Genomic DNA, 22,207 nt, shown 5'->3' on the forward strand with positions numbered 1-22,207 from the left:
GATGGGAGAGAAAGTCGAGACTGATGTGGTGGCAGGGGAAACATTGTGGGAGGTTTGGCTTGGTGGACAAGGGGAAGAGGGAGTTGCAGTACAGAAAGCTGAATGATGTTCTCAATCATGGTGAAAATGACCAAGAGTTGCTTGCATTTGTTGGAGGTAAGCGTGGAGGAAAGAGGGAGGTGGGTTTAAGGAGGTGGTTGGTAATAAAGATGTTTCTTACTGAATATAGAAGGGTTATCTTTGCACTCCAGGTTAATCCTAGAATAGTGAGCAGTTTTGGCAGATGTCCTGCACCCAGATCTAGTGATGAATGGCTAAACCTGTTGTTTGAGTCTGCATCATTTGGACATAATGGAGTAAAGGTTGGGCCATATGAGGGGGAACAACCGGGGTGGCAGAAAGTAAGGTTTTCGTTTGAAACAAAGGCAGAGATGGGGAGATGATTGAACAAATTAACTGACTTGGGGTTGGGTTTTTAGAGCTGTTAACTGCAACCGTGACTTTAACATATCCCTGTGTCAACATACTGGTGTGTAGGTAGCTAGAATCATAGAATCTTACAGCACAGAAGGAGGCCATTCAGCCCATCACACCTGTGCCAGCTCTTTGAAATTACTGTCCAATATAGTCTCCATAACCCTGGAAATTAGTTCTCTTCAAGTACATGTTCAATTGCCTTTAGAAAGTTCCTATGGAATCAGTTTCCATCACCCTTACAGGTAGTGCGTTCCAGATCATAACAACCCTCTTTGTGATCATTTCTCCTTATTTCCCCTCTAGTTCTTTCGCCAATTATTTTAAATCTGTGGCCTCTAGTTATCAACTCACTTGCCAGAGGGAGGAGTTTCTCCCTACTTGCTCTATTGAAACCCTTCATAATTTTGAATACATCTATTAGGTCTCCCTTTAACATCAGCTCAAAGGAGAACAGCCCTAGCTTCTCCAATCTCTCCACATAACTGAAATCCATCATCCCTGGTATCATCTTAGTAAAATTCCTCAGTACCCTCTCCAAGGCCTGACCATCTTTCCTAAAGTCTGGTGCCCAGAAATGTATGCAATACTCCAGCTGAGGCCTAACCAGTGATTTGTAATGGCTTAGCATGACTTTCTTGTTTTTTGTATTCAATGTCCATATTTACAAATCCAAGTATCCGATACATTCTGATGAAAGGTCACAGACCTGAAATGTTAATTCTGTTTCTCTCTCCACAGATGTTGCCAGACCTGCTGAGTATTTCCAGCATTTTCTGTTTTTATTTCTGATACGCTTTTTTAACTGCCTTATTGACTTGCCTTGCCACTTTTACGGATTGGTGAATATGCATCCCAGGTCCCTCTGCTCTTGCACCCCCCTCAAAATAGTACCATTTAGATTATACTGCCTTTCCATATTGTTTCTCCTAAAGTGCATAACTTCACACTTAACCCATGTTAAATTGGACCTGTCATGTGACTGCCAATTTCACCAAACTGTCTATGTCCTCCAAAAGTCTGATACTATCTTGCTCACTATTTACTACGTTGCCAAGTTTTGTATCATTCACAAACTTCAAAATTGTAGACCCTATACACAAGTCCAGGTCATTTATATATAAACAAAAAAACAATGCTAATACTATACCCTTGGGGAACCTACTGCATGCTTCTCTTGTCAGAAAAACATCCGTTCACCACTGCTGTCTGCCTCTTATCCCTGAGCCAATTACGTAGCCAAGTTACACCGTCCCTTTAATACCATGTGCTCTATTTTCCAAATAAATCTGTTAGAAGGTACTTTTATTCCAATACCTTTTGAAAGTCTATATATACATTTATTGCACTATCTTCATCAACCCTTTCTGTTACTCAACAAATAACTCAATCAGGTTAGTCAGACACGATTTACCTTTAACAAATCTATGCTGGTTGTCCATTGTAACCCATGCTCCTCCAAGTGAGAATTCATTTTGTCCTCGACAATGAACGCCATGTTTGGAAATCTGCAGTTGAAGAACAGAACACCTAATTTGCAGTAAGAATATTAAATACAATATATCTAAGAAGAACTTAACTGGGGTATTGCAGGTAGAGATCTGGAAGCAGAGGATATAACCTGATACAGACAACTCAGTTTTGCCCAAAGTTTGAGCAGTTTCAATTTTTATTTATAACAGTATAGTATATGCTGGATAGGGTTCGGTGAAGCCAAGTGCAGCAAGAACCAGTGGGCTGAGTGGCTTGTTTTTGTGCTGTAAAATTCTGTTATTCTATGAATTAAAGTGTGCGGCTGCATCAAGCTGTGTGTAGACCTCCAGTACGCAAACTCCAAGTGTCATTACATGCTGAGGTTCTATCTGTCCCCGGTGTTGCGAAGGATGGGTCTGGTCACATTGCTGCGGAACGCGCCATCCAGTTGGACGGTGCCGTACCACCTATCCTTCGTGGAACAGTTTCTGCGGAAAAAAACCTTTGACCACCAATCCATCAGGCAGTGGTCTGCACGGAATGTCCTCAAGGCCCTACGGGAAAAGGAGATGGTGCATCCTGTCGGATGGTTGCCCGAGCAGACCGCCAAAGTCATTTGGCGGAATGCCTCATCACCAGAACTTTCAAACAAGCACCAAGATGTAGCTTGGCTGGTGGTGAGAAGAGCCCTCCCCGTCAGATCCTTCCTGCATGCCCAAAGTCTCACCCCCTCCGCACAATGCCCTCGAGGTGGCTGTGGTGGGGAAGTTGCCTACCTCCTTATGGAATGTGGCTTTGCAAAGCGGGCGTGGAAAGAGATGCAGTGGTTTTTGTCGAGGTTCATCCCAAGCAGCTCTGTAACACGGGAGTCTGTGCTCTACGGGCTGTTCCCAGGGACGCACACCGAGATAAACATCAACTGCTGCTGGAGGACTATCAATTCGGTGAAAGACGCCCTTTGGTCTACCAGAAACTTGCTGGTCTTCCAGCGCAAAGAGTTGTTCACGACCGAATGTTGCAGACTGGCACATTCCAAGGTCCAGGACTACGTGCTGAGGGACGCACTAAAGCTTGGGGCAGCTGCGGCAAAGACTCAATGGGGAAAGACCACAGTGTAAGGTCCCCCCACCAAGCTGAGCTGAGGGGCTGGATCCATGGAAAACCCCTCGAACCGTATCGGGAAAATTTTCGTTTGCTGTAAAATGTATATGGCATGAAAAATGAAATGGAATGGTTGTGAGACAACTCACTCCTGTATTGAAGGAAACTGACTTCCTTTGCACTCTTTGTAGTTTTTGACTTGGTGCTGTTTGGAACTGTTTTGTAATGTATTTTTTACAGATTTTTATGAATAAAGTATATACTGGAAATTAAAAAAAATTAATGAATGTATTCTGTGAAATAATTACGCGATTGAAATCAAAATGACAAAGTTTTATCTTGCAATTTTATACAGAAAGATGCAGAATATTTCACTTTGGTCCGTTGACACGTTTACTTCTCGGGCTTTAGGGTGACCCGCAACCTTTTCCAACTGTTGGCAACACCCGGAGTTAGAACTGCGCATGCACCGACCAGCGAACTACAACTCCCAGAATGCATTGCAGACGCAGGCGCAGCAAGCACCGAGTCGCAACGACCCTCGTTTAAATGCGCCAATGGGCAGCGCGCACTTCTGTCACGTGAGCAAATTTAAAATATTGGAGCATCAAGAAACGAGTTGCCGTTAGTGGTTCGTGTACCCGTGTTTGAGGGGTGAGACAGTGCGGTGAGAGCATCCCAGAGAGGTTGAGCGTCGGTGAGGACGGGGCCTGTTCGGGGAGAGACAAGCAGTACCGAGGGTGAGGGTGGATTGGGACCAGGGGGCTCCAGACCACTGGATTGGGCTCAGCAGCTGCTTACCGACTGCTGTTGCACACTTAAATGTGAGCAGGTGGCTTGACAGAGTGTAAGATGCTGTTCACTGAAGGAGCTGTGGACCATTTCTCTTGGGAGAGAATAATGTTAAAGTTGTGTGCTGTTTAGTCTGGGGGCAGGAAGGAGGAGAGCGACTTCAGATTAGTATAATAAAAGCAAAATACTGCAGGTGCTGAGTTTTGATGAAAGGCCACTGACCTGAAACGTTAACTCTACTTCTTTTGTTCACAGATGCTGCCAGACCTGCTGAGTATTTCCAGCACTTTTTGCTTGACCTCAGATTAGTGTCGTGTACCATTGTTCGGCACAAGATGACTTTTCTAGTCACTGTTTTTAAGTAAGGCGGAATATGGAGTAGGTTGTTATGGAAACAAAATGAGTTTGTGAGTGTGTGTCCAGTACTATTGAAAGGATTTTATGTGCAAAAGAAAAGAATTCTAATATGAAAATTAAGTGATGTAAGGACAACATATTTATTCTCTGTCAGGCTTCCAAGTTGGTTATAAAAATCAATATGCTCGGGGTGAGCTATTGTGGAAGTTGAATGGCTAAAGAGCTAATGAGAGAAGGATATGACCAGTAAATATTGAAACAACCAAGACCAGAATGGCAACAGAATGTTAAGATAAAATATATGGATGGGTGCTTTGAGAGATCCTGCGAAAGTGGTGAATGAGAATTTTTATTAAAGTAAATAACTTAACATTAAGTAAATTGCTATTACTTTTGGTAATTCTTCTCCCTCTATGATGAATCCAAATTCTTGTGTTGGGATTGAATATGTTTGGTTCTGGTGGCTTTCAACCAAAGTTATCTGTTTAATTGTTTACAGGGTATGAATCAATGCTAGTTAGAAACAGTACTTTTGTATCTCTTGGCCTGTGCTGGGTCTATGATTTATGGCCAAACTTGTTTCCAACACAGCCTGATATTGAACTTCAGACAACTTAATGTCCTGGCCTTTACTGTCTCAGTAGTTTTGATTTTTAGGGTGCCATACCGAACAGCCACCTCCCCAATGTTCTCGTCCTCTGAACTTGCTGCCTTAGTTGATAAATCACTGGGGCCGGATGAAATGTACCCCAGGCTGTTAAAAGAAGCAAGAGAGGAAATAGCAGAAGGTCTGACCATCATTTTCCAGTCCTCATTGGATACAGATGTGGTGCTGGAGGACTGCTAACGTTGTACCTCTGTTTAAAAAGGGAGCGAGGGATAGACTGAATAATTAGTCTAACCTCAGTAGTGGGCAAATTATTGGAATCAATTCTGAGAGACAGGATAAACTGTCACTTAGAAAGGCATGGATTAATCAAGGACAGTCAGCAGGGATTTAGTCATGCAGCACAGAAACAGTCCCTTTGGCCCGTTGTGTCTGTGCCGGCCATCAAGCACCAATCTATTCTAATCCCATTTTCCAGCACTTGGCCTGTAACCTTGTATGCTATTGTGTTTCAAGTGCTCATCTAAGTACTACTTAAACGGTGAGGGTTCCTGCCGCTACCACCCCTTCAGGCAGTATGTTCCAGATTTCAACCATCTGGGTGAGAATTTTTCCTCCAATCCCCACTAAACTTCCTGTCCCTTACCTTAAATCGATGCCCCCTGGTTATTGACACCTCTGCTAAGGGAAAAGGTTTGATAAAAGAAAAAGTATCTACCCTATCTATGCCCCTCATAATTATGTATACCTCAATCAGGTCCCCCTAGATTTGTTAAGGGAAGGTCTTGTCGGACCAACTTGATAGAATTTTTTGAAGAAGTAGCAAGGAATATGGATGAGGGTAGTGCAGATGATGTGGTCTACATGATTTTAGCAAGGCATTTGAAAAGTTTCCACGTGGCAGACTGGTTTAAAAAAAAATTCAAATCCCATGGGATCCAGGGAAATGCAGCAAGGTGGATACAAAATTGGCTCAGTGGCAGGAAACAAATGGTAATTATTGATGAGTGTATTTGCGACTGGGGGGCTGTTTCCAGCGTCGTTCCACAGGGCTCAGTACTAGGTCCCCTGCTTTTTCTGGTATATGTTAAAGACTTGGACATAAATATAGGGGGCATGATCAAGAAGTTTGCAGACGACACAGATTGGCCGTGTGGTAGATAACGAGGAGGATAGCTGCAGGCTGTAGGAAGATATTGATGGTCTGGTCAGATGGACAGAAAAATGGCAAATGGAATTCAACCCAGAGAAGTATGACGTGATGCATTTGGGGAATTCAAACAAGGCAAAGGAATACAAGATTAAGGGGGGGGGGGAAACTGAAGTGAGGGACCTTGGAGTAAATGTCCACAGATCCCTGAAGGTAGCAGGACAGGTCGATAAGGTGGTTAAGAAGGCATATGGAATCCTTTCCTTCAGTAGCTGAAGTATAGAATATAAGAGCAGGGAAATTATGCTGGAACTGTATAAATCATTTGTTAGGTCACAACTTGAGTACTGCATGCAGTTCTGGTCACCTCATTTCAGAAAGGATGTAACTGCACTAGAAAGGGTACAGAGGAGATTTATGAGCATGTTGCCAAGACTGGAAAAATGCAGCTATGAGGAAAGATTGAATAGGCTGTTTGTTCTCCTTGGAACAGAGAAGGCTGAAGGGAGGTCTGACTGAAATGTACAAAATTCTGATGGGGCTGGATAGAGTGGAGGTGAAGGGCCTATTTACCTCTGAGATCAGTGACTAGGGGGCATATATTTAAAGTAATTGAGAGAAAGATTAGAAGGGAGATGAGGAAAAATGTTTTCACCCAGAGGGTGGTGGTGGTGGTCTGGAACTCGCTGCCTGGGTGGGTAGTGGAGGCAGAAACCCTCAACTCATTCAAAAGGAGCCTGGATATGCAACTCGAGTGCCGTAATCTGCAGGGCTATGGACCAAATGCTGGAAGGTGGGATTAAACTGGGTGGATTGTTTTTCAGCCGGCAGACACGATGGGCCAAGTGGCCTGGTTCTGTGCCATAATCTTTCAGATTCTATGATTATACCACTGCTGAACTACTTTGTTCTTGCACCACTTGCAGTGTCTGTCTCCGAGCACCAAGTTACTCTTATCCTTTAATCACTGCTAGGCTTTGGACTAACAGATAAAATGAACCATGTATTTAAATAGGTTTTGTTCTCTCAAAAATATACTGTTTCATAAAATTTGCAAAAATACATTGCAAAACAATTCAAATTGGACTTTTCATAAAGTGCAGTACTGATCAGTTTATTTTAATACAGTACATGAGGTGCCTCACTACCCTTACCATTTCAGGTTATGTTTGCATTACATACCAAAACATTCTCTAGTGGATGCAATTACATCCTTTCTGTAATGAGGTGACCAGAACTGCACACGGTACTGAAGGTGTGGCCTAACCAAACGGGTTAGATACAAAGTATCAAATCAAGAAAGGAAGTCTGGTGTTTACACAGCATCTTTTAGCCAACAAAAAAAAGGTGTGCCTAACCAATGATGTATACAGTTCCAGCATAACCTCCCTGCTCTTGTATTCTGTACCTCAGCTAATAAAGGAAAGGATTCCATAGGCCTTTGTAACTGTCTCATCGACCTGTCCTGCTACCTGACTGGTTTTACATTGTTTCCAGCCCCTCGGTATACAATGGCGGGTGGGTCTTACACAGTGGCCTTTCTCCATTGAGACTTTGCGATGGCTGCCCCACGCTTTAGTGGGTCCCAACATGCAGTCCTTAACCTTGGAGTATGCCAGTCTGCAACACTCTGTCATAGACAGCTCTTTGCACTGGAAGACCAGCAAGTTTCAGACAAACCAAAGTGTGTCTTTCACTGTTAATGGTCCTCCAGCAGCAGTTGATGTTTATCTCGAGGTGCGTCCCTGGGACAGCCGGTAATATACTGAGTCCTCTGTTATGGGCTGCTTGAGATGGACCCGGACAAAAACCACTGCATCGCTTTCCAGACTTGCTTTGCAAAGGCACATTCCAGAAGGAGGTGGGCGATGGTCTCTTCCCTACCACAGCCGCTTCGAGGGTAGCACATGGAGGTGGTGAGACTCCGCATGCAGGAAGGATCTGATGGAGAGGGCCTTTCTCACCACCAGCCAAACCACGTCTTGGTGCTTGTTTGAAAGTTCTGGCAATGAGGCATTCTGCCAAATCAGTTTGACAGTTTCTCAGGGAACCATCCAACAAGATCCACCGTCCACTTTTCCCATAGGGCCTCAAGGATATTGGGTTGATGGACTTGCGGTCAAATGTATTTTTTCTGTACAAACTTTTCTATGAGGGACAGGTGGTGCAGCACAGTCCAATTAAATGGGGTGGCCCATGGTAACATGGCCAGACCCATCCTTCGCAACACCAGGGACAGATAGAACCCCAGCAGCTAGTGACACTTGGTGTTTCTATATTGGGGGTCTATGCACAACTTGATGCAGCCACAGACAAAGGTGACTATAAGGATGAGGATGACGTTGGATGTGTTTTCCCCCTCCCCACCCCCTTTATCTAGGGGTTTGAACATGGCGTTTCTGCGGACAAGGTCCATTTTCAATCTCTAGATAAAGCAGAAGATGGCTTGGGTGACTACTGGTGCAGGAGTGGGGTGTGGGCCAGACCTGCACAATGTACAGCAACACAAAACACCTCACACCTAATGACCAGATTCTTGCCCACAATGGAGAGGGATTGCCACTTCCACATGCCTAGTTTCTATTTCACCACAGCTACTTCCAGTTTTGGCGCACACCCCACACCCTCAATCATATTCCCAGCCACCTTCAGGTAGTCTGACCTAATGGTGAAAGCAACAAAGGATTGGTTGGCCCAGTTCCCAAAGGTCTTGGCCTCATTCTTGCTGCAATTTACTTTGGCTCCTGAGGCCAGTTCAAACTGGTTGAAGATACTCATCAGTCTGCGAACAGACAGTGGATCCAAGCGGAAGACTGTGACCTCATCCATGTACTGGGAGGCTTTGACCTGAGCGCCTCCATTGCCTGAAATTGACACCCCTTTTATGCCTGCATTCTTTCTGATGGACTCAGCAAAAGGTGCGATACAGCAAACAAACGAGATAGAGGAGAGAGGATAGCCCTGCATGACTCCAGATTTGATCGGAAAACTTTGATTCCCACCATATAATTATTTTAACAGTTTCCACAAAAATAGCCATAAATCATGGAATTAGACCCAACAATAGCACTTGGCACTCCCACAGCAGAAATGTAGTGACCCCCAAAATATATTGTACATTTATGTGGGATAAAGCAGTATATCCTCTAACTTGCATGAACAATGACAGGAGATGTGATAGTGTGACTATAATAATGGGTTAGTGTGAATGAATGTAATTCTAAGCAGTTTCAGGGATTAAATTACTTGTGTATATGTAGATGATTAGCCAGGATTGTGATTTCCTGAAAAACGTATTTTTTTCATCTATAATGTTTGTATTTACTTCGTTTTTTATAGTGCTTGAAAACTGAATCCTTCATTTCCGCCAACTGCAAAGATCAACACAAGAAATGGATTGCCAAAGTGACAGTGGTAATCAAACTTTATTTGAGATGTCTTGTAGCAATCTAATTTGCAAGTGAGCAGAATACTGGCAGATGAAAGTTAATGCATGCTCAGGTAAAGTACTGCTCATGAAGAAATAGTGGACAACGCACATACTGTAATGAGTGGTCTTTAAATTACTAAAGATGAAGCTGAGGAAAACCTAGAAGTCTGAAAGTCTTGATGTTTTATATGCCCAGCCAATGCAGGACAGCAGTAGATAAGATTTGCTTGGCTAAATAGACAGAAATTCATGATCAAGCTGCATAGTTCTCTGGTCAGCCCAACATTGAGTACTGTGTCCAGACTTTAAATTTCTTGGAATGTTTTGCTACATTAAAGGTGCTATGTAAGTTGTTTTTGTTTTGAAGAATCCCTTTGATCTCCGATGCGAGGGATTCGAGTCTTGGATGCATATTGGAGAAAAGGTATAAGCCTAGTGTCCAAGGTCTGAGTTATACAGAAAGACCTGTAGAAAGTTGGGCTTTCAATCTTGAAAGAGCATACCTGAGACATGATCTTAAAGATGTATACAAGAAAGCTAATAGTGTAGAAGAAGTACATCCAGAAAAATAAATTAAGATAATGAGTAACCGGTTCAAGCCATTAAAAGGCAAATTTAGTAGTAAGATGAAAAACCTCCTGATACAGTGGTGAATAAATGGAATGGACTCCTAGAAACCGATGTAGAGGCAAAGACCCTGGACTTATTTCAGAAACTGTTGGATACTGCAGTGCAGGACTTCAGGGTTTTTTCCTCATTCTTCTTATGGTGACTGGAGATGGTGACCTGTTAGAGCACAGTCAATTCAGGAGATTGTTTGTTTGCAACAGAGCTGCTGTCGACCAGTAGTTTGAAAACAGAAAATTTAGGAATAAGGAATGACTAAAATGGGAGTAAATGTATAGATAGTTTAACCTCTGGATAATATTTATTTGGGTACTGCCTTTTGAGGAAAGTTAACGTTACAAAAATGTTCTTTTACTTTTAATATCTTCCAATTAGTATTCCATGTGTGTCTGTTCAGTGAGTTCAGTAGCATGTAATTTGTATTTTCAGATTTCAATCTTTTATCTGAAGAGAATTCTGATTTTGACATTCTGTTATCTCCTGCAAGGTAAACATTTTCAGTTTCTCAAGCTTGTTACTGCTGTAGTAGATAAACAAAATGTAGTGAATTCCAATTGCAATCAGCATTTGATAAGGTTCCATATAGAATCATAGAATGGTTATAGCACAGAAGGAGGCCATTTGGCTTGTCGTGTCCGGGCCGGCTCTCTGCAAGAGTAACTGACCTAGTCCCGCTCCCCTGCATTTTCCCCCATAGCCCTGCAAACTTTTTTTTTCTCTTCAGATAATTATCCAGTTCTCTTTTGAAGGCCTTGATTGAATCTGTCTCCGCCACACAGTGCATTCCAGATCCTAATCTCGCTCTGTAAAAATAGTTTTCCCTCGTGTCGCTGTTGCTTTTTTTTGCCAATCTCAAATTGTTGTCCTCTGGTTCTGGATCCTTTGGCCAATGGGAACAGTTTCTCCCTATCTACTCTGTCCAGATCCCTCATGATTTTGAACACCTCTATCAAATCTCCTCTTGATCTTCTGTTCTCTAAAGCCCCAGCTTCTCCAACCTATCCATGTAACATAAGAACATAAGAAATAGGAGCAGGAGTAGGCCATTCGGCCCCTCAAGCCTGCCCCGCCATTCAATAAGATCATGGCTGATCTACCCCAGACCTCAACTCCTCTTGTGCCAGCTCCTCATAGCCCTCAACTCCCCCATATTTCAAAAATCTATCTACCTCCTCTTTAAATTCATCTAGCCTCCACAACTCTCTGGGGTAGAGAATTCCAGACATTCACTACCCTCTGGGAGAAGAAATTCCTTCACATCTCCATTTTAAATGTGTGCCCCCTTATTCTCTAACAAGTCCCCTAGTTTGAGATTCCCCCACTAGTGGAAACATCATCTCAACATCTACCCTGTCAAGCCCCCTCAGAATCTTGTACGTTTCAACAAGATCACCCCTCATTTTTCTAAACTCTAATGAATAAAGGCCTAACCTGTTTAGCCGTTCTTGATAAGTCAATCCGTTCATCCCAGTAATCAGCCTAGTGAATCTCTTTTGAATTGCCTCCAATGCCAGTATATCCTTTCTTAAATACAGGGACCAAAACTACACAGTACTTCAGATGCGGCCTCACCAACACCCTGTACAGTTGTAACAAGACTTCCCTATTTTTAAACTCCAACCCCCTAGCAATAAAGGCCAGAATTCCATTTGCCGCCTTAATTACTTGCTGCACCTGCATTCCAACCTTTTTGTTTCGTGCACAAGAACACCCAGATCCCCCTCTGCTGCACTTTTTTGAAGTCTCTCTCCATTTAAATAATCTGCCTTTTGATTCTTCCTACCAAAGTGCATGACCTCACACTTTCCTACATTAACTTCCATCTGCCAAGTTTTTGCCCACTCGCTCAACCTATCTATATCGCTTGCAGATTCCTTATGTCCTCATCACAATATGCCCTCTCACCTTTTTTGTATCGTCATCAAATTTGGATATATTGCACTCTGCCCCCTCCTCTAAGTCATTAATATAGATAGTAAATAATTGAGGCCCTAGGACTGATCCTTGTGGCACTTCACTAGTTACATCTTTCCAACCTGAAAAAGACCCATTAATCCTGACTCTCTCTTCTATGAGTTAACCAATCCTCAATCCATGCTAATACATTACCTGCAATATCTTGTGCAATAATCTTTTATGTGGCACCTTATTGAATGACTTCTAGAAATCTAAATACACTACATCTGCCGGTTCCCCTTTATCAACTCTGGTCATATCCTCAAAGAAATCTAGCAAATTTGTCAAACATGATTTCCCTTTCACAAAACCATGTTGACTCTGTTTGATTCCGTTAAACTCTTCTTATTGTCCTGCTGTTTCCTCCTTAATAATGGACTCTAGCATTTTCTCAACGACCAATGTTGGGCTGACTGGCCTATAGTTTCCTGCTTTTTGTCTCCCTCCCTTGAACAGGGGCATCACATTAGCAGTTTTCCAATCTGCTGGGACCCTTCTGGAATCCAGTGAGTTTTGGTATATTATGACCAATGCCTCCACTATCTCTGTAGCCACTTCCTTTAAAACCCTTGGATATAGGCCATCAGGTCCTGGTGACTTGTCTGCCTTTAGTCCCATTAATTTGTCAAATACTTTGCCCCTCGTGATAGAGACTGTTACAAGCTCTTTCCTCCCATTAGCTCCTTGCTTATCTTGTATCTGTGGGATGTTTATAGCATCCTCCACTGTGAAGACCGATGCAAAATATTGGTTTAAATTATCTGCCATTTCCCTGTTCCCAGTTATCAATTCTTCAGTTGCATCCTCTAAGGGTCTCACACTCTCACTTTAGCTACTCTTTTTATATACCCGTAAAAGCTCTTGCTGTTTGTTTTTTTTTATATTTCTTGTCAATTTACTTTCATAATCCATTTTCTCCCTCATTAGCTTTTTAGTCATCTGCTGATGGTTCCTCAAAAAAACAAAAAAAATTCCCAATCCTCTGGCCTACCACTTCTTCGCCGCTTTATATGCTTTAGTTTTTGGTCGGATACGCTCCTCAACTGCCTTTGTTGACCACGGGTAGTTCATCCTTCTCGTCGAGTCCTTCTTTTTGACTGGAATAAATTTTTGCCGAGCATTATAAAATGTCTGCCACTGCTCTGAAGTTCCTCATCCCTGGAACCATTCTCATGAATCTTTTCTGCACCCTCCCAAATGCCTTCACATCCTTCCTAAAGTGTGGTGTCTAGAACTGGACACAATACTTCAATTGAGACCATACCAGTGTTTTATACTGGTTTATCATAACTTCCTTTGTTTTTTGTACTTTATGCCCCTGCCCACTTGTCTGCCCATTCCACCTGCCTGTCTATGTCCTCTTGAAGTTGATCACCATCCTCCTTAGTTTCACAGTACCTCCAAGTTGTCATTTGCAATATTTGAAATTTGCATCCTGTACACCATAGTCTAGGTCCTCCTTGTATCAAGAAAAGCAGGGGTCCCAACATTGACCCCTGGGGAACCCCACTATATACCTGCCTCCAGTCTGAAAAACCATTCACAACTATGGTTTCCTGTCACTCAGCCAATTTCTTATCTATGCTGCTACTGTCCCACTTATTCCAAGGGTTCTAACTTTGCTGACAAGCCTGTTATGTGGCACTTTATCAAATGCCTTTTGAAAGTTCATGTACACCACATCAACACTCTATTATTTCATCAAAAAACTCAAGCAAGTTAAATGCAATTTGCCCTTGACAAATCATGCTTGCTTTCCTTAATTAATCCACATTTGTCCAAGTAACTATTAATTTTATCTCAAATTATTGTTCCTAAAAGCTTTCCCACCACCGAGGTTAAATTGACTGGCCTGTAGTTGCTGGGCTTGTCCATACACCCTTTTTTTTGAACAAGGATGTAACATAATTCTCCAGTCCTTTAATACCACCCCTGTATCCAAAGAGGATTGGAAGATTTATGGCCTGTATCTCTGCAATTGCTACTCTTACTTCCCTCCGTATATAGGTTAATGATTGTGGGATTGTGGTATAGTTTGGGAGATGGGGTATGCTACTAGTTTCAACTAAAAATGGAGGTAGTTGCAAGTGGAAAATTTAAGCCAAAATGAGGTGGTGTGTGTGCAATCAAATGCAAGATTTCCACATTTGCAAATAAAATTGGAGACATGGCAACTAATGAACAATGCAACCAGATTTTAAAAGGTTCTGATTTTGTTTCAGGAGATTGGCCCAGATATGCTTAATTACATATTTTGGGACCAAAGAATCAAAATGAAGAGTATGTGTGGAATGTACAGTTAGTGTAATGTAACATACATTGGCCATCAATCCAGTGCATAGCTTCAGCAAAAACATGAGGTCTTGTGTTTGCAGGGGGATAAAATGCAAACCAAAGACTGTTGCCATATATGGCCTTAGTTAGACTTCATCTGGAGTTCTGAGCACAATGTTGGTCACCATAATGTTGCCCTTGAGAGACAGCAATGTAGGGCAACTAAGATGATACTGGATGTTGGGAATCTCAGCTGACAAAAATGTAGAGACACTGGACCTTTTTTAGAAAAGATGAAGCTTGGAGATGTAATTGGGGATTGAAGGTGTTAACTAGACAAATTGTTCAAGCTGCAAACATGCTAGAAATCTGAAATAAAAGGGTGGGCTTTTTGGGGCAATCTGGGCCAGATTCTTGGCTGATATCTATCTAGTGATGCCTGGTGGAAAGTACATATGTGTGTGTCTTATTGGCAAGAACAGGATTGTGCTCTGCTGTGGCTCCCCATAACCTTTCAAGTCAAATAGTTTGCCCAAACTTGCTGTCCAGGCACCTACATATAGTATTGCTACTTAATTGAAATACCAGACCACAATCCGCACCTGTGGCATACTCTGGGGATAGCCATAATTTGGGAGAAAGGAGAAGATTTTGGGCTTAATGTCTAATTTGTTTAAAATCTCCAAATGTGTTGCTGAGCATATGTGAAAAATGGTGATAGGCATTCTTTGTGGGAAGAAGGGGGACTAGCGAAAGAGTTGTCCTCAGGCCACCTTCTAAAACTAATTCCAGAGCATTGGTATTGTCTAGGAGTGGGTTAGCTGCAGTTGGTGTACTGCCTTGAGAAGCAGAGTGCAGTTTAACTAAAAGTTTAGCCTAAACAATATGTTTACATAACTTAAGGTGTTTTAATGTTTGAGCTTCAAACTGAAGAAACTATAGATTCATAAATACCTTTTTAATCTTAAACTAGTAGGCTTTTTTTTTCCTAGTGGAAAAAGTGATGATGACGATGAAGTTTTTCTTGGGCCAGTTCGACATGTGGAAAAATGTGTTGCTGTTGGAATTGACTTAAATTGCGAGAAAGAGAAAAGTTTAAACTCAATAGAAGCTGAGAGTTGGAGTCCTCTAAACACAGACAAGTTCGTTGAAGTTTCCAGAGAAGCCAACTTACTAGCACAACATTACGAAAACCATGTGGAGGGAAAATCTGAGAAAATGGAAAATAAAATGATGCACAATAAACTGGTGGAACAATTTATTGAGGAATCAAAATTAAAACTAATCCTTCTGAAGGGTATTAGCAGCCCAAGTTGTCCAAGAAGAGAAACCTTTGTTGTTCAAGATAGTCCACTGAGGTTACTTCCACCCGCAATTCAGAAGCGTCTTCAGGTTTGTTCTTCAGTTGCACGTCCTGGCTTTCTGTTAAAATCACCTAAAAGAGCTGCTGTTCGAGTAACCAACTCTTCTGTGCAGCCCCGACAAAACTGCGGAAATCCATCTTTGGGCAATAATGACGTGGCCTCTTGTACCAAACGTACAACTTTCAAAGAAGTTCCATCAAGTGAACAACCATGTGCACCAACAAAACAAATGACATCAGAAAAGGTAAGTAGCTTTTTTAGTCTTGCTAAGAAAACTTAAAATGCTTATTCTCTTTTTTTTTTAATACTGAAGTTATTTGTAAGTCTGCCTGTTTGCGGTGAGGTATGGGTTTGTTTGTAGAATTACATAGAAACAGGCTGTTTGTCCCAGCCAGTCCACATTGATGTTTAATCTCCATGTGAGCAGTATCTGCCTGTTCCCAAATGTCTTTATTCCCTCCTCTTTCAATCACATATCTAACCTTTTAAGTGCTGAAATAGTGTATTCCTTAATTATTTCTGTAGTCACTAATTGCTATCCATTAAAATCCTTTTTAAAAGAGCTTTTCCCATTCTGTCCTAATCTCTCTTTTATATTTAATCTTGTCTGTCTCCTCATTCTAGATCCTTCAATCACCGGAAACAGTTCGCATCTAAATTGTCCCAACTATCTTTATAACGCTTTCCAAGGTGATTTGACATGTTTAATCTCCTTCGCTCTAATTCAAAATTTTTCAAATGATTTTTTTTCCCTTATTTTCTCCTGCTGATTGGCATCCAGGTGAATAGCACCATCTCTATTGCCTTATGTCACGCTCTGGGATTTAACACAGGAGTGTGGTTTAAAAACTATTTCTCTGATGCATCACAGTGAATTTGTGCACTGACCTAGAATACCATAAATTTCCACTCTAGCATAGACTGAAGAGCATGTCATGTGGGAGAATGTTTATCCAGATGTTTCTAACACTAAATATTGTGTAAACGAGACTATTTTTAGCTTGTTGCAAATGTTAATGGATACACTTGACCTGCAAGTAAAATACAGAAAGTAGAGATTATTCAAGAAATGTGATTTTATTTTGTGATAATTGGCTTTGGGTTATTTGGGTGGCCTTGCAAATCATTGTTCATTTAAGTGATTTTTTTTTTAAGAATGGTTCAGATATCTAATGAGGACATTTTTTAGTGCAGCAAGTGTAGCTGACACTTGCCCACACCAAACACAAGTATGCGAGTTGCAAATGCTTATTAATCATGTTGCTTGTAAAGTATCCAAATTAATCTTTTTGCGGTGCATTTGTTTGGGATGGGTTCAGATACTATCTGAATAGCTAAGAGTATGTTCCAAGAATTTTGTTCACTGGACTGCTTTTCAACTCTGAGCTGTTAGCAATGTATTATTGATATTGCTATGCTTGTTTGCACTGGTAGACTGAGGCTAGCTTGCCAGCAGCCAAACTCCAAAATGACAGTCCCTGACCTAATTACTACTGACATGTGTTTTATATTTGGTATTGATATCTTCAATTTGAGGCAATAAATTAAAGCCCTACTCCAGGAAGATTTTATTTGCTCAAAAAGCAAGTGCATTGGAATATTTGGGCTGCAGCTTTGCTGCTGCTGAATTTCTTGGAGGCAATAATGAAAAGACATTGGGTAATGAATTCGATTTAAAAAAAAAAACAAATACTGTATATAATGAAGTTTGGACACTTATTCTACTGCAGTGTATCTTTTATTTTGCTCCTTGGGTTAGCCTACAAGATTAATGCAATAATTGTGTCTTGAGTGAGATATAAAATGGAAAATCCCGTAATACTGAGTTTGTCCAAGCTCCATTTATATTGATTTAAAAAAAAATCTTTCTCTACCCATTCAGCTTAAGTCAGGAACTAGACTGACTTTCTCCAGAAAGATGCATTTGAATAATACTTCGGAAGATCTACCAGATACTACTAGTATTAATTCCGATGCAAGTGATTCTCCTCTCCATTCTAGTGCCTTTGGCCATAGGAATGGATCGTTTGCTCCAAACCAGGTATGGGATAACAGTCTGAATCACTTATTCAGGAACAAAATGCATAGGAACTTGTGAATTTTACAGCATTATGAATATAAAGCCATCTGTATTAAAATAAATGAGGTCAATCAACAATCTTATTTTAATTTATTTATTTTATTTATAGATACAGCACTGAAACAGGCCCTTTGGCCCACCGAGTCTGTGCCGACCATCAACCACCCATTTATACTAATCCTACATTCTTACCACATCCCCACCTGTCCCTATATTCCCCTACCATCTACCTATACTAGGGGCAATTTATAATGGCCAATTTACCTATCAACCTACAAGTCTTTGGCTGTGGGAGGAAACCGGAGCACCCGGCGAAAACCCACGCAGACACAGGGAGAACTTGCAAACTCCACACAGGCAGTACCCAGAATTGAACCCGGGTCGCTGGAGCTGTGAGGCTGTGGTGCTAACCACTGTGCTGCCCAATTTTATAACTTTTGTCTGTCCAAAAAGTAGACATTTCTAGTAATCCATGATAAGACTTCTGGTTCTAGCCAGTTCCTTGAAGTAGAAGATACCAAAATCCAAAGGAAGCGGTCTTTGTATTTACTAGATAATTTCAATACAGACTACAGATGATGGTTGAGAACTTGATCAGAACAACAATAGATTTTTCTTGGCTTATACAGAGGAAGTATGAGATGATCATTCATTTTAGTTATATGCCTTCTAGAGTTTTGGAACAATCTCTAGTGAAGTTTGTGCCCACTCATTTTTGTTAAATTTGTCATTTATTTTACATGTGTTTGAAACTTTTTGTGGTTCTGCATCAGAGACCTCTTGGTCAGTTTCTTAAACTTGTGTTTGGCTGATGTTTTAAAATTTGTCAAGCGTTCCTTTCAAAGAGCAAATGCAGGCACAATGGGCTAAATGGCCTTCTGTGCTATCTGTTGCTATAAATACTTTGACTACTGGTGGAAAGTACATGTTTGTCTGACAGATGAAAGCAAAATCAGGATCCTGCTCAGTTACAGGACCCACCTTTTCCAACGTAGCCTACTGAAACTATCTAAGCTTGGGAATGGAGACTGATTATCTAGGGAAGATATCTTGCATGCTGTTCCCTGTAGATCTCAGTATAAATTTAGTGCCCTCAAAGGGGAAAAATTGGAAAAGGGAAGTTCGATAAAGAAGTGGCAATTTGTCACTACTTTTCTAGTAAAGGGCACTTGTTTTTTGCATTTCTAATTGTTCAAATTTTGGCACAGTCAACATTAAGGCTCAAAACAGATTGCCAGACGTGAGCTTTGACGTTTTTGCAGCAAGCAGGTGATTTTGCTGCAAGAATGTTGAAGCTCATTTCATGGAATGGTTACATCACAGAAGGAGGCCATTTGGTCCATCATGTCTGTTGGCTCTTTGCAAGAGCAACTCTCCTAGTCCTTTTCCCCATAGCCCTGCAATTTTTTTTCTCATAATTATCCAGTACTCTTTTGAAGTCCTTTGATTGAATCTGTCTCCACCGCACACAGGCAGTGCATTCCAGACCCTAACCACTCATGTTTTTTTTTAAAAAAGTTTTTTTTCCCCCTCATGTCACTGTTGCTGCTTTTGCCAATCACCTTAAATCGATATCCTTTTGAGCACAAAACTCTGGACCTTCTACACAGAGCCGTGCCTTTAGCTTCAGTTTAGATCCGTAACCTGTACTGAACAGAAAGCATTAAGTGTTTGGGCATTCCATGTCGGCTTGTATGGCTAGGCAGTAGTATCTGGGTTAATTAGCTGCACATATGTTGTGCAGTGTATTTCGGGATTAAGCAATTTGTTTTGTGGTCACAATTTCAGTTATTAAAGGATCAAGCCAGATTCTCCCGTCTTCAAACAACCAGTGTGTATTCTCCTACTGGACACAAGCTATTAATTTTTCCATAAGAATGATGGCTTTGGCTTTTTTTTTTTTTGAAGCTCCAGGTACTTGCACAGAACTTCTGTCTAGATCACCTTATTTTTTGGCTAGATTTGACTGGTTCTTGACTTGTCCAGTATGTAGGAAATTTGTGTACTATATTGATTACAGCTAATGAATAAAAATGTAGATTACATGCCTCCTTTTTAGAATAGTAAACCTCTAATAATACATTCCATATGCCAAACTTTCACTTTTGTTTCTCTGTCCCCTTTTGTCTTTTTTGGGCATTTTCTTCCAAACTGCACCCCTTCCCTGACAAACTCCGATTTAAAGTCTTGGATTGACCTTGATACGGTCTGGTTTGGATGTACTCTGGTCAATGTTGCATTTCCAAGATTGGGGGAACTTGATATAAATTTTAAGGTTGTGGCTTTTTAAAAATAAAACTATTTTAATAAGTCAATAGAAATGCACATTTCTGTATTGCTGGTCATGCATTGCCCAGCTCCAATCCTCTTGTAAATGGTCTATCTTTTTCCATATGTAACTCTTGTTTTGAAGTGGCCTTCATTTTGCTGAGATATCCTTTTAGCAAAGGTAAAGGGTTGAGCTCTCACTTCTTGGTGAATAAAGGATACAATACAGGGAAAGTCTTGTAGTTCTGAACAAGGTTGAAGTCTGACATTCCAGTAACTACCCATAAAATATACGTTAAATTATTCCAACTAAAAGTAAGCATCTATTATAAAAGCATCAAATGTGATAGCAGCAATGTACCAGAGTAATGGTTGCAGGTTTCGCATTCTTACTTCCCTAAGTTTCTCTAGAGGCCAGGGTATTGCAATATGATTGGGATAATTTTGAAGACTCTCTAGCAGCACTGGTAGGAGGGCCTTGGGAGTAAGTTTCCTGGCTTTCCCTCTAGGCAGCATAACATTTTGGAGGAGCAAGCAAAGCAGGAGAAAATGTGAGAAGAAACTTCGAACAACCTTTGCTGAGGAAAACCTCCTTTTTGTACTGTTACAATCTGAGAAAAATACTTTATTTTATTGTAGGTCAGCCAACCAAAGGTGTCGGGATCCAAGGCTTCAGGTTCTGTGAAGAAGCGCAGTGCTAGTATGGCAGTAAGGACTCGCAACCATACTTCATCTACATCCAGTCTTCATTATTCCCCTACTTCTGGCAGAGGCAAGTTGGATTTTTAATCTTGAAATGTTTTTAACCAGTAACTCAAATGGTAGAATATGGCTTTTGTTTTTCATGTCTGACACTTCTAAATTCAAGCTATTCAATCTCCCAAATTGGTGTTGGCCTTTTTAAAAAAAAAAAATAAATAAAATTGAGGGGCCTTGTTGACTTTTGACACATCATATCCAACAAAGCAGACCATACCTAACATCCTATATGTACTCTCATTTCCCACTGGCAGTTGTTAGCTCTGTTCCAAACTTGAATATATCATTACCCTGTACTCAAAATAAGCCCTTTGCTATTCTTGGTTTATAATGGGGTTGAATTCTTGACTTTGAAACCTATGCCACCTCTGGAAATGTCTGGTGCACATGAATGCAAAGGGATGTGACATTCTTCTGAAGTGGTGGGTCTCTATGCTTACTCCAAAGTGCAACCTGTAGTAGTGATGGCTGGGAGAGAGAGCACCCACTTTCGAGCAATATATTTTGGGAAGTGCATGTGGTGCAAATGAGAAACTATTATATTGGATGGAACGGTGCAATCTATAATGGGTTGAAAATGCTGTTGGTGCAAAAAAAGGCATGTCCTTTTATAAAATGGAATTGAAATCCACTAAATTCTGTCCATAGTCTCTTGATTATGCAAATCCCATTCTGGAGTAATGGAGACCTAAAATAATGAACAAAGTTTATATGATGAGCTATCTGATTTATGTTCATGATTGTTGTTATTTATTTTAAACTAACATGCCAAGTACTAGCATAAAAGGGCTATTTTTAAAAAAAAAAGTGCATCTGATAAAGTCTGCTTCTGGTGCTGTGATATTTGCTAAAGGTCATTTCTTGCTTTCAAATTCAGAGTAGATTTTTTTCTTGCCTTAGTTTTTGTTTTAAATACTTGCAATTTCTTTCAGCGGTGTCCCTGAACATGCCCTTAAACTCATCGAAACTGCACACCCCAAAAAATGGCAGCAGAATTGCCGCCCCAAAGAGCAAGTCATCAAGTTCTACATGTGCAATCGATGTTCCAAAGACAAAATTAGTGATACCAGCAAATAACTGCAGATTAGCCACTCCTGGAAAGGTGAATCAGCAAGGATCAGTGATGCAGACTCTGTCCAATAAAGGTTTACAAAGAATTGGCTCAATAACCGATATGAAGGTTGATGCTAAAATAAAATCAAACAAAGCTGTAAATGCACTAGGGAGGGATCAGTGCCCAAAGTCTAAGACATCTATTGTTCCTAGCCAAGCTTCAAAAATATCCAGTGGTAAGTATAAAAACTTATTTTGAATTATGAAAATCTTAGTCTTTGGTCTTTTTGTTTAGTAATTTTAATACCAAGTTTTCATAAATATTTCATCTACTTGATAGCTTGTCACTTAAGTGGAAATGACTGGATTTCATTGTCTCCACTCCAGTAGAAAACAGAAGGTAGTTAAGTGAAAAATTCATATGGAGGGGGGAAGATGATGA

At 40.9% G+C, this 22,207-nt stretch overlaps 1 protein-coding gene across 11 annotated transcripts in view; it reads left to right on the forward strand.

Moving 5' to 3' along the window:
- The first annotated feature begins 3,582 nt into the window (after window positions 1-3,582).
- gtse1 (G-2 and S-phase expressed 1) overlaps window positions 3,583-22,207 on the forward strand; it is a 33,281-nt gene continuing 14,656 nt past the window's right edge. For 2 of the 11 annotated variants that reach the window (XM_068059100.1, XM_068059110.1), the window contains exons 1-8: window positions 3,583-3,629; window positions 9,294-9,368; window positions 9,752-9,808; window positions 10,441-10,498; window positions 15,218-15,849; window positions 17,488-17,646; window positions 20,593-20,725; window positions 21,645-22,001. In XM_068059100.1, coding sequence (XP_067915201.1) covers window positions 3,606-3,629; window positions 9,294-9,368; window positions 9,752-9,808; window positions 10,441-10,498; window positions 15,218-15,849; window positions 17,488-17,646; window positions 20,593-20,725; window positions 21,645-22,001 — 1,495 coding nt within the window. In that variant the 5' untranslated portion in view covers window positions 3,583-3,605. The other 9 variants (XM_068059101.1, XM_068059106.1, XM_068059108.1 and 6 more) reach the window with 9 other exon arrangements.

This window comes from Heterodontus francisci, chromosome 27, assembly GCF_036365525.1.
Source record: "Heterodontus francisci isolate sHetFra1 chromosome 27, sHetFra1.hap1, whole genome shotgun sequence".
NCBI lineage: Eukaryota > Metazoa > Chordata > Chondrichthyes > Heterodontiformes > Heterodontidae > Heterodontus > Heterodontus francisci.